The sequence below is a fragment of the Diadema antillarum genome, unplaced genomic scaffold, assembly GCF_040938485.1.
Source record: "Diadema antillarum isolate AM-2024a unplaced genomic scaffold, OU_Dant_1.0 seq00000643_RagTag, whole genome shotgun sequence".
Lineage (NCBI taxonomy): Eukaryota > Metazoa > Echinodermata > Echinoidea > Diadematoida > Diadematidae > Diadema > Diadema antillarum.
Window position 1 is genome coordinate 1,083,509 of NW_027271557.1, and position 13,699 is coordinate 1,097,207.

At 35.5% G+C, this 13,699-nt stretch overlaps 1 protein-coding gene across 1 annotated transcript in view; it reads right to left on the bottom strand.

Annotated features, from left to right (window-relative positions):
- The window catches only part of LOC139736395 (sushi domain-containing protein 2-like), a 29,210-nt gene extending 20,849 nt beyond the window's left edge, over window positions 1-8,361 (bottom strand). The window contains exons 1-4 of the mRNA XM_071647149.1: window positions 7,966-8,361; window positions 2,638-2,756; window positions 1,641-1,748; window positions 775-1,014 (exon numbers count right to left, since the gene is read on the bottom strand). Of these exons, the coding sequence (XP_071503250.1) occupies window positions 775-1,014; window positions 1,641-1,748; window positions 2,638-2,756; window positions 7,966-8,050 (552 nt within the window). The 5' untranslated portion in view covers window positions 8,051-8,361. The remainder of the gene's footprint in view (window positions 1-774; window positions 1,015-1,640; window positions 1,749-2,637; window positions 2,757-7,965) is intronic.
- Between the last annotated feature and the right edge of the window lie 5,338 nt (window positions 8,362-13,699).

Here is a 13,699-nt window from a genome sequence, read left to right on the forward strand (position 1 = left end):
GTTGCACTGTATATCGCCATTGACGCGCGCGCGGAATTTCAACTTTGACGAGCCCGTATGACGTCATATTGAGTCGACTGACTTGAAACTTGGTAGAAATATTCCTTGACATTTCAGGTATCTGATCCGTGTAAAAAATTGAGAAATTTGTATTGCATATGAGTTATGCGTGTGTATATGTGCCCGCGCTTACGCGTCCGTCCAATTTTTTCAATTTTTCAAAAAAATGCTCCAAATGGTCTGAAACGTGTGCAAAAAAATTTGAGCTCGATTGGGGCATGCAAATATTTCAACGCGCGTATGTACACGTGTTAAGGGTAGAGATGAAATTTGAGAATATGAGTAAAAAAAGCTTGACTTGAACTATATGACACGTAAATTTAATTGAGAAATTCCATTCCATTCCTGAAATATGAATGAGAATGTGTTTTCATATAATGACGTCATAGTGACGTCACGGTTGACTGATCACTATTATTTTACTAGATCTGTCGTCTTTGAGACATGATACATATATGGTATAAACTTGAAATCGATAGGCAGAGGACTTTCTGAGCTAATCTCTGCACAACTTTTGTCCAGAAATAAACAAAGAAAGAAAGATTCCGTACAGATACAGAAGGTGATCCGAGAGGATACTCGGATCACCTATCTACGATATTAACAGTTTGCATAAGAGAGCGACACCGGTACCTGATTGGTTTTTTACAAACTTTATGAACTATATTGTACAGGCCACGAATTATAGGAAGGGTATTTTTTTCACCAACTTACCGGATTCAGGCCGTTTTGGTAGCCATAGAAGGAAACGTCCTCCCACGTAACAATAATGACGTCAGCTGCCTCAAAGTTCATGTTGCTGCGGAAAAAACGTTGCACCTCGCTGGTGGCTCTCGTCAAGACTGCTGAATCCGTCGTCTCCCGGTAAAAAATGTTTCCCTGCGTGGTGATGTCCACGTCTGACCAGAATGGCAAAATGGCGTCTGGTTGTTCATCGCTATTACTATCGCCATCCTACAAATATATGAAATCGGCAACGAGTCATACAGCGCAAGAGTCATACAACCCAAGAGTTATACCGGTATGCCCCAAGGGTAATACAGACCATGATTCACACAGCCCAATACATCAGCCCACAAGTCATACAACCCACCAGTTATACAGCGCCCGAGTCACCCAGGTTACTAATTGGAAATTGACCCATGAGTGTACGTCAGGCGCTCGCAAGCCCACGAGTCATATGCAGCCAAGAGTTAAATAGTCCACGAGTTACAGCCCACGAGTCATACAGTCTACGAGCTAGAAATCGACCCTTCGCGAGATTTCTCATCTGTACATAAAGTAGACTCCTTCTAGGATGAGTTGTCAACCTTATCGTCTATAATGAGTGAAATATGGATTGAGTTTGTAAAGCCCACGAGTCACGCAACCCACGAGTTATACAGCCCACGAGTCATACAGTTCACGGGATGTACAATCTACGCAGTATATATCTTACATTTCTCTTCAGTGCGCAAAGTAGGGTTTGATTAGTCACACAATCTCTACAAACACAATAAGGTCATAGAATATTGTAAAGCATGCCTTTATGGTAAAACTGGAGAGATGCATTATATTGGTGAATTCAGCCTTGTACTTACAATGTCGTAGTAAAATGGCAAGTTTCTATATATAGATGGAGTTGGGGAAGTTCCAGAATACTCGAGATTGGCGGGCTCGTTGAACGTCAAGATGCCATTGTCATTAATCTGTAAGAGAAAAAAACAGGACATCATGGTATGATATAAAGAGTACAATCGCAGAACTAATTAAGGACATTCTCCGAACATTTTAAAGTAAGTTTTTTCGGAAGATAAGGCGAAATAAAAACTTTCCAGTGATATCTCACATGTTGCATAAGAAGGCACATTCTTGAAGTTATGAGTAAAAAATTGTCCCGTTTCTTATTGTTTTCTTTGTTTTCATCGCAAATTATTATCATATCTCATACATCAATACAGTTATCTCACTTCTAAATCAAACTCTTCATATTGTTTGTCTTCATTTTCATTAGTTTCAGCATATCAATAAGCTATAAAAGGCATGAAGAAAGTACCATTAAACGCATTTGCATTCTGATATGGTTTGAATATACAAACACACAAAATAGTACCGTTATAACAAACACGTTACAACAAGCACGATTGTAACAAAATTTCGAAATAACAAGGATTTCGTCATAACGAGGGTCCATTGTACACAAACTAAATCATCTAGCTTGATATAACATCATAGTTGAACACGCGTATCCATCAAAGTTATGCAGGAATGTTGACACCAACCGAGGCATTTTATTCCTATCTGTTTCTGCAATAAAAAACAGACACATAATAGTAGGCACTTCTTACGTATTAGACAGACTTCAATAGGTATTTGGGTGGTTTTTTCTTATTTCTCGATTACAGTGGAAACTCGATAATAGAGACCTGTAAACCTGATACAACAAACTAATTTTTCTGGTCCTTATGGATTCATTTCATTTGTTTTGTATTGTTTATTGACTATATTGATATAACAAAATATCTGATATAAAGAGCGAATGGTCTTGGTCCCAAGGATCTCGTTATACTGAGTTTCCACTGTACTTTAGCCACCTACTAAAAGTTCATTGTAGAAGTTTTCTCCAAAAGGGAAATCTTGCTGTAAAACAAGCGTCTGGTAGATGTCATTGTTATTGGCCATAGTCGAATCGCCCTCAGAGGTGCCATAGGGATACACTGTAAAATGAAACACAATTCCAATAGATGTTCCATTGATTAAAGACATTATTCACTATTTGCAGATGAAACAAAAACTCTGCTTTAGTGTTGTAAATAGTTCTAAACTGTGAGTTAGGGACAAAAACAACCAAAGTTATTTTTTTATCAATTTGATCAATGTTCAATATTGTTAAATAATATACAAAATGTGAACAATATTCATATTAAATATTTTTCTGTAATAACCCGTTTATATAGTTAGGGTTAATTAGTAAATCTTATAGTATATATCTATTTATATTTTAAGCTTTATTGCGAAATGTTTAATGTAGGATATTTTATTAGTAAAATAGGGTGTCTTGCATCAATGTGCTAACTCAACCATCTTTTTTTTTTAATCGCTGCTTCCAATGATAAACAATGTCTGTAAGTGCGAATGTTGCGGATGGTACTGTTATATACTTCCGTCCTGAAAAGAACAAGCACTAAATGTACCAAACAATCAACCAGAGATGTACTTAAACATGCTATAAGTTTGATTTTCTACTTTGGTCCAAATTCATTGATAACATGTTCGTGAATTTGGCAATTGAGTGGACTTTACCCATGAATTTGACCTGATGATTAGTCTTTTACTTCACTGATATCCGCTCTATTGTTCAACATGAAGAAAGGTGTCTTCATTATATTGGTTTTGTTGTTTTTTGTTGTTGGTGACGGTGGGTTCTTTTTTTGCGAAAGGGATCACATTTACGATAGTCAACGACTAATAATTGACACCGTAAAATTATGAATTTTTGGAAGTGCGAAACAACATGTAATGCATCTCCCGCTAATCAGTGTTAAATGTAAGAAAAAAAATACAATAAGGCAAAATAATCTGGATATTGAGAAGTTGATTCATATTTATTACTTAACTATAGATGAAAAAAACGTTTTAACTCGCTGACAACTGACCTACCTAGCCATACTGAGTATTTTACATTAACACAATGAACATTATTTTATACATTTTAGTTCATTACAGACAATATATCGTAAGCGATGAAATAAGCACATGCTGTGTATGTTCATGAGCAACCTTGCTATAAATATCATTACCTATTCGATACGGAAGCCTGCAGATCATCAAAAAAAGTTTAATGGGGATCGTAGAATCTCTTGGGTTGAAGCTGCAACACAGCTCTTTGATAACTGCTTACTACCCACCACTAACACCCGACTAGCTGGCGTATATCAAAATATATTGCGTGATTTAATTGAAAAACGAAAGGAGAGCGAAGTTTTGTTTGATTTCTGTTTTCTTTATACCGTAAAGCTAATTGAGTGATCTGCAAACATAGATCCTGAATGGAATATGTTGAAAGTGCACGTTCTTTTTATTCAAATCGGTTAGATTGATGGTTTGACAAGTGTGAATTTGACAAACGATATCCAGAATTGGACGCCATCTGAAGGCAAAATTAAGCAGAAAAGTGTTGCTTGCATCGTTTGGATAACACGTTCTGTTCCCTGTTTTATGAAGATTTTAAATGTATGTAGTTGATTGCAACTGTAAGTCTATGGCAGGCTGTAGTAAGGAAATTTAAAATCGATTTTTATCTTTTGATGAAACAGGCCCTGGATTAAATTTAACCCTTTCTGTGCTTTGAGTGTTGATTGGCAAAGAGAACCCCACATAATCGTACTCATTGCAGTGGTGGATCCAGAGGGGGGCGCAACCGGCGCAAGCCCCCCCCCCCCCCTTTATTTTTCGTAAAAAACAACAGAAATAAAAATACAAACAATGAAATGAAACCTGGAAGTGGCACCAGAAATATTAGTCACGCCCCCCCCCCCCCTTTACAGAATTCCTGGATCCGCCCCTGCATTGTCCAGAAAAGGGGTACTCCACGCTAGGCGATATTCTCGAGAACAAGTGAGAATGGTAACTAAACAGGTGCAAATACAATGAGTCACCACTTAGGTATGCGCCCTGCATTTAAAGTTACTTGGCAAATTCCAGCAAAGTAGTAAACATTGTTAATTTCTTTCGTTGTGGTGTCAAGTGTCAAACTGATTGCAATTCATGATATCACTTTGCGACGTCACTTCATTTTATGACTTCCGTAACCTATGTAAAGCTGATTCCCAGAGTCTATTTGATAGACTGACAGGAAAGTGTAAATGAAAAAAAAAATCAATCAGATCTTTTACGCGATTTCTAGAACATCAATTTATATTCCGTAACCTATACTGAGTATTACTTTTTTTTTCTTTTGCACTAAGTTAAAGTCATGTTTAAGAAAATCGTGACTAATGAATGATAAAGTTATACATTTGTATTCATCCTTTTCATAAAGACTAAAAGAAAAATAAAAAGTAACTAAAAACAAACCACGTGATTAAAACAACCCAGTCTTGTCTGAATTTGATACCATTCAAATTTTCAGTTGCAGATGTATTAATCATGAATAGTTCATTGAAATAACTGTCCTCATAAGACCAAAAATAAATGAAAACTATTGTTTTTATGTAAAAATAGAGAGGAGGTCCATAGTTCTTGTTCTGTACAGCTATTTAGCTGGCATCATGTGCTCTGTATCAGATAAAAACTGAAAAAAGTTTACTGTAATCAAATATGTAGTCCTGCTCATTCACATTTGTGTAAGAACTCTCTCCATGTCTTTCAGCTTCTTCTTCTTCTGATTAAGTCTGCCTCCTTCAATAGACTGAAGATTCTTGCAGACTGGTGCTATTTACATTATAATACAATTTATTTACAGATATTTACAAGCACATAGACAATTTGACGAAAATACTAGCCACTGTGATCAACCGTTAGACGGTTTCGAAATGATCCCACAGATGGCGCTGAAACAATTTCTGACGACAGGGAATTCCAGTTCCTTACAGTTCTTGGGAAGAACGAATGGCGATGCGATTCAGTTCTCGAATATGGTACCTGATAGGAGTGTGGTTGCGAGGCTCTCGTTAACTGAGTAGCCTGTTTGATGATATAGTCCTGTGCTGAAAGAGGAGTGAGATTATTGTGTATTTTGTACATCATAATTAGCCTGTCATTTCCTCTGCGCTGTTCCAGAGTGGTCCAATTAAGTTCTTGTAGCATTTTGGTGACACTCGAGTTATCGAAAGTTTGACTATCATGGCAACATAACACAAGAAAGGAACAATGGAACATATTGACGAACAACTTTTGATTCTGTGAGATACTCAAAAGAATGGCACACCATAAAAAAAGGTGCTTTCATCAAATCTCCCTCCCTCCCCAGTCTCTCTCTCTCTCTCTCTCTCTCTGTTTCTGTTTGAAATGTGATGACTCCTGTAAAATCAGCAGGATTTGTTCAAGAAATCTTACATTTCTTCAAGCGTAAAATGCAAATTACTTTTCTAATGTTCGCATTATCTTACATGTATGATGCTTGTAAGTTCACTTCTGACGAAAGCGACCTTTCACATATTTAAGTCAAAGGCGAAAGTTAATGCAAATCGTGCCAGTATAAAGGCTAACATTAAATATACAAACGAAGAAAATGGTTGAAGGTGATTTTAGCATCATCCTTGACATTGATGTTATTCCATAAAAAGACAGGGAAATCGAATGTGTAGTTGGTTATAGATTTAATATCAGTACTATTATTGACATACGCTGTGCTTTTTACATGCATAAGATATTATTATACCTAAGATGGAACAGACTGCAATAATAAACAAACTTGGGTTATTTAGTCGTTGGTGTTGAATCAGTGCACTATGTGTAATACACTATAATGTTCATGTCTGTATTAATCTATACTGCTGTGAACTAATTTCAGCACACACAAATAGCTTGGAAACATTTGTGATGTCTCTGTTTACTTGCTCTCCATTTGCATTTTTGGTGCAGATGAGATATTGGTGTAATGATGCAATATAGGCCTATACATGGCCATGTATTACAGATGGCTATGAACTTATGAGCATACAAAAAGGAACTGGGTTTGTATGTGCATTTTACGGTTATTTGATACATCAACGTGTGATATATTTTAGATAGTTATATTTCTTCTTCTTTGTTCTTATTTTTCAGTTCATGAAACAAATACAGTATTTTTCTGTTGACGATAGTAACAAAATAGATTCAATTCAAATCAATCTATGTGCATAATCTGTGCACATAATTATGCATAGATATTATACATCCATTTAACAAATGTTATTTCTTTATCAACATACATGGATCACCTATATACACATGTGCATTTATATGTATTATCTACATGATATATGGCATGCGTATTATACAGATGTCGTTTTCTTCTTTTTATTTCTTCTTCTTTTCTCCGTATTCCTTTTTTAACCTGTTCGTCCTTTCTGAACTTGGGACAATAATGAAGCAGGGCCTGTGCTGAACGTAGATAGCTTCCGCGTGTGGGCGTGGCGAATTATAAAATGTTTGAAATTCGCCTTTGTGCCACCACGGTGTGGTATCGAACTTGTTAACACACGTGATCAACAAAGTAATTTTAAATGACGCAAATAGTCTCGTTATGTGCACTTTGGATATTTGAATATCGGTGAAGTAGGTAGCTAGACATTTCTGCGCAGTAATGTAGGCTATAATTTGCAACATGGCACTGTACTACGTTACGATATAGGTCTAGATCTAATTCAGTATCGTGCAAAGAATACTAGTTAGAAATATTTAAAAGGTTGCCAATGATCGGTAATAAATTCTGGATCGTGATTAGAATGGAATCCTATCTCCAAATCATAGAGCGTAATGGTTTCCACTACTCGTTTGATAACCTCTAATTCAGTAACATACGAAACAATGCTTATGTGTTTTTTTTTAGCTCAGCTCCATAGAAACATCGTGTTGCTATAACACTCCAATACAGCGCGTTTATTAGTCCTGTAAACGCAAGCGTGGTTTTTCTTGCAGATAAGTAATATTGTATTCAAAGTTGCGTGAAAATATAATATATATATATATATATAATATATAATACGTAAAATAAAATCCACATTGGTTAATGGTCAGAAGGCTGGAGAAAAAATCGTTGTATGACGACTTGGGGAAAAAAAGATAATCAAAGAAAGATAATTGTTTCAACTGCAACTAACAGATATGCTAACATCTGTACTATCCAGGTGAAAATGAATATTTGATTTACATTCATAAGATCAGAACGGAAAAAGAAACAGAATAGAGAGGTAGAAATATATATTTTTTAAATTTACTCACGTTCGGCACTTTGTATTGTCCGAAGAGCACACGTGATTAAAAGACCGATTATCCATGTTTGGCTGCAGTGTCTCCTTCCCGCCATTTTGAAAGACACCAGAGATAATGTTCAGTTACGATCGGAATGATCAGCGTGTGATTACGCTGGTTTTAATCCACCTTGTTCACCAGTGCTATAGATACATTTGTAACGGTCGTCTGCTGAAGTCCAGCCGAGGAGAAACAGGCGATCCGTTAGCAACCTTTCACCATCCCAGCAAGGATCACACACGCTGCGTTATCTTCACCGAATCCTTATTGCAGGTGCCCAATTTGCGAGAAAAGAGAAAAAATGGCGGCAACGCGACCACTAGTAAGCTTGAGGGCAGAGGGCATCCAAACTTCGTTTGCATACAGCAAACAAGATGATCAAATTTTTATGATAAGTTTGATTACAAGTGTGTGCACCTTGCCGTGCCATTGGTACAAGCGTTTTGGTAAACGTATAAATGATAGGGATGCAGACACTGGACCAGACCATTTTGATGCGTAGGGGGAGCGTTTACTCAAAGGGCGGAAAGTTAATGGATAACGGACAGACTATGGAATGCCTGTTGAGTCATTATACTGCTGATGAGTCGGACGGACATTATTTTGAAAGCTATCCTCTTCCGGTTTAAAAATACCGGCGAAGAGGAATTCCACCTATATCTAATTATCTCCGGCAAGTATATATGACATTTATCATCTGTAACAGTTTGTGTCACCCATTCTGAAGACAATATAAATTGACAAATTTGTTGGATGAATGGAGTTCATTACATTTTTGACGATAAGTTCGTTTGCTTCAGATGAGTAGATGAAATTTGTGACCCATTTGCTCAGTGTTGGATCCTGGACGTGAAGTGTCCACTCCATAAGTGAAATTATTTTCGATCTCAGAGTTGATTTTGACATGAATAGATTAGATGTCGAACACACAGAAGTCTGACAGTTTGATCAAACAGGCAAACACAGAATTGGAATGTCATCGAATTTCAAAGCTTCTCGTGATTTGATGACACAGTGACATCAGTCGTATCGCAAGAAAAAAAAGAGAAAAATATGAAATAATAATAATAATAATAATTTGATTTGATTTGATTTGATTTGATTTATTTATTCTCTGTATGCCATTTTTTTTTCAAATACATCAACTTTCTGCAATTTCATTAACAAGGTACAAAATACCGGTAGTATACTTTATACAATTTTCATTATTTTCATCAATTATGCAATACATCTGTAGTATAATTACATGAGTTTACATGATAATAATAATGATAATAATAATAATAATAAAGGACACTTATTGCGCAGCTACTGTATTGTTATACTCTACTGCGCATTACAAAATGATATGCAAACAAGAAATTCAAACAGAAAATACATTACTTCAAGAGATGACTTTTTAACCTGACCTTAAACTCATTAATCAAAAATCAATGAGTTTAAGGTCATTGAGCATTGCATGGGGAGATACTCACCTGACAGGTTCTTCATTCACTCAAGGACAAAATCGTAATTTCTTATTCGTCTTTTCCTGATATAAATCAACACGACTAATAACTTATATACTTAAATGCTTCACAGGAAATTATTCCAAATTTCGTAAGCATAGTGGTGATTACTTCACAAAGGTGATTGTTTTCCATTTAGTACTGAAATGTACTGGTTACTATGTAGCTATTAATCTAAATCGAGGGAACAGTCGTAAAGAGGTTCCTTCGTTTTAAGAAGTGTAGCCGATGTGATATGAATTGATTCGGTACCACTGTTTTCCAAAATACATTACAAACTTCCGTGATTTTCCATAATTGTCTTTCTTTTTCGAGATTTGGATGAAACTTCACTGTTCTGCTATACTACTCTGGTATTCTTGCGTTTGTTTAGAGAGGGTAGTATTAAGGCCACGAATCAACCAAACAGATATGAGTATTTGAGACATTGCCATGGCAACTGCTCTAGTAACAACTGGCAACATTGTCGCTAACGCCGTTATGAAATTACTCTTGATTGGTACAATTGGCAAGAAGCATCTTCAAGATGAAATATGCAGCAAGACAATTATGCAATTTTATGTGAGTAATATTACAACATTGTTTCAATATGAGTGTGATTGAGTGGCGATGGGGAGTGTTCCTGGACGTGTTTTTAATGGATTTGTTAGTGATTCATACATGGGAATATTTTGCCAGGGGGGTGCGCAGGAAGATAATATCATAACTTATTAATGAGATCATATCAGGCACGCCATTTGTCACCGGTCAACTCATAACCACCTAGACATGCATTCATGATGACCGGCCGATGGACCTCCAAGGGTCCTGTTTGGTGTTGACATTTCGTGTCGGTTACTGCAAGGACAAACAAGGAAGCGTCCTTATAAAGTTATAGAAGGCTTGTAATTTCCAAACCAACAAGGAAGATCGGCAGATAAGCAGTTTAATGAGCAAGCTTAATCAGTTAGATGTCTGTATGTTTTAGTTCGATTAGTTGCCCTGAATATCACGTGACATAATTATGCCTGCATGTTGGTGGGTGTTTATAATGTCCAGTTGTATGAAACGCGCCACGATAGTAATGTAGTTGATCCTGTCAACTTTAATGATGATTAACAGAATAATTCAAATTCCGATTCAAAAGATTTTATGACCTGGCAAAGTAATAAAAAGTAATATCCATAACGCTTACACGAGTACACAATATTTTAAGGAATTTTTAATCACGTAAGCTTCAACGAATATTGGATACAATTATAGAAATATCAACTTTGTGTTTTGATGAATAAACAAGTACGTACATACAAATTTTATTTTTAATCGTATATGAAAAAAAAAAGAATTTTCAAGAGAAGCAGAGTTTGTAAATTACTGAAAGGAATCATTCTAAACTTTTTTGGGTTGCAGTTAACAGTTTTTCTAGGAAATTTTTAGTACTGCAACAGTACCAAAACCGTAGTATGCTGGCTAATGAGACTTATCTCTCGAGGAAAGCATATACATGTATTATAGTTTCATAACTTCCTACAAGACAAGTATTTGAGTAATAGATGTAGATAGATCTATGTTACAATAGTTGGCAAGTGCATTCATATACTTTTCCCTTTCTTTTGTGAAGGAATAGGGGGATTCGATCCCACTACGCATGAATTGTGTAGGTCTTATCTGTTATTTTTTGGCACTTTATTTACTTGAAACCCCTAACCTTGATAACGGTACAATTATTTTCTAGCATGTGCCATTAATGTGAACTTTTTGCAAATGTTGCCCGTGCGCTTCTATGATTTTTTTTTTCATTCTCAAGGAGGTCAGAGGAACCGAGTTTTGCTCAGCAAATTGATTATTTATTTTCATTATAATTGTGACTCCGGTAACTACATCAAGTGAGGAACAGAAGGCGTCAAATGTTTGTGTGTATTCTGCGAAAGAAATAATAATCATGAAATCACCGCATATACGTGCTATGTTCTAGGACGATATCCGTACACACTGTTTGTGTTGTGCCGCGTAATTTGTTTCATTATTCAGATTCTTCGTGCTATTTAGATAGCTTTATATTGACAGCAGTTTCCGTACGACACATTATACCTCACAGTTTTCACTGTATGAAGCAGCTTGTAAACTACTCATCAACATGTCCCTATAGAATGTTACTTTCATTTCAGAGAGTCAGGCAAAGTAAATATTTAAACACCACTTGTAAGTGCCCTGAAAGCCATGGGTAATACTTTGGACTGGCACATCAGTCTTATACGGTTCCTTATACTTTGTTCATAAAAAAAAATTACATATACTTTTTTTTCCTCATGCCTGTATTTTCTTTGTGTGTGTGTGTGTGTGTGAGTGTGTGTGTTTGCGTGAAAACCTGTGTGTCCCTGTACGTATTGTTGTTTTGTCATCATATTTTCGTGGTACACATGACTTACTGAACAGTGATCTATACCTTAACATATTTATGTTCTTCTTAAATCTATGTTTTCTCGTACTACAAAACAAAGAGTGTTTACGATATGTTAGCATTATCTTTATCATTGCAACTGATTGACAAATTGCCCAACACTTGCTTTCGGGCGAAAGCTCGGTGGTCTAGTGGAGATGACGCCTGTCCGGTGATCAGGAGGTCGTAGGTTCAAATCCTGCTCGAGTATGTACGCCCATGATTTTTTTTTTTTTTATCATGGCTACTACTAAAAACACTGATCAATTCAGTGCTTATTTACGTCGATGTAGGGCAATTTGTCAATCAGTTGCAATGAAAACATCTCGACGGAAGAAAATCATGAATTTGATTTATCTTTATCAATTGCATATGCTTTAACGGCACGTTGATAGACTTACTTTAAATATACTTGTATATGTTATTGGTATATTATTATCTTTTCGACTGATCTAATACGTCTTCAAAGCCTCCCTCCTTAGTAGATTATTCTTTTCCATCACTTTATTTATTCTCTGTTACCATTGCAAAGTGTGTATTGCTCTCCAGTTATATAATCGTCAGTACGTATATATTCTTATTTTATCTCATGACTTTACTTCATACTGCTCAACAATATGAGTCAACCCCTTTACTTGCACTATGTAGTACTGTTGTTTGATGGATATAATTTGAATTGAATTGAATTGCATTGACATTGAATTGAATTGGATTGGATTGAATTGAATTGAATTGGATTGAATTGAATTGAATTGAATTGAATTGAATTGAATTGAATTGAATTGAAATGAATTGAATTAAATTGAATTGAACTGAAATGAATTGAAATTGGAAATATAGCAACAGGTATCGGTTGCCAATTCATGTTTGCATGTGAATATGTTAGAATTAATGCATCACTCATCAACTCAATTCAATTATTGAATTATACTTTATTTTTATCAAACAAAAGATATACATCTATAAATACAAACATACATTTGACAAATATGTTGTTGAATAGTTTGTAAGAAGTACAATTCATATAAAGTATGATACAAAATGTATGTTGAAATGCATGTGTACAAAGACAATACATACTAGTACTTTTCAGTGGTGACAAAAAAGTAAATACAGCGACTGAAAAAAAAAAATTATCTACTGAAAAGCGAAGCTTGTAAGACGTATATCACTCGAAAAAATGTACATGTATATATGTATTTCATATATTCAGAATGTACCTTGGTAAAGTTATGGCGTTTGATAACTGATATGATGCAGATGATATGAATATTATTGTAAACAGTATTTCTTTTAAAGTACATAGGAAATATAAACTTGAAATAATATTTACATCTTCATCTCTCTCTTCGTTTCCCTACTGCCATCGTTATTACCATTATTATTTTTATTATTGTCATCGGCACCATCAGTTTCGTTGTTATTACTATCATTACTACAATATTGTCATTATTATTGTCCATATATGGAGTAGGTTGCTCAACTACCTCCCCCTCCTCCTCCTCCTCCTACACACACACGCATACACACACACACCGCACAAAACAAAAATAAGCTTAAAATGAACAAATTCGATAGGTGAAAAATGGGCTTGTTTTTCAAATGTTATCGACCCACCTTTATTCTGTACCACACAATACATGTAGGCCCTACTCAGTATTTTTGTACTTTTACGCTAAAACAAACTTATGAGTAAGTCTTCCGTACAAATCTTCTTCAAGACTCCATACACTAAAGGAAATAGGACTCAGTTGAATTTAAAAAAAAAGAAGAAGGA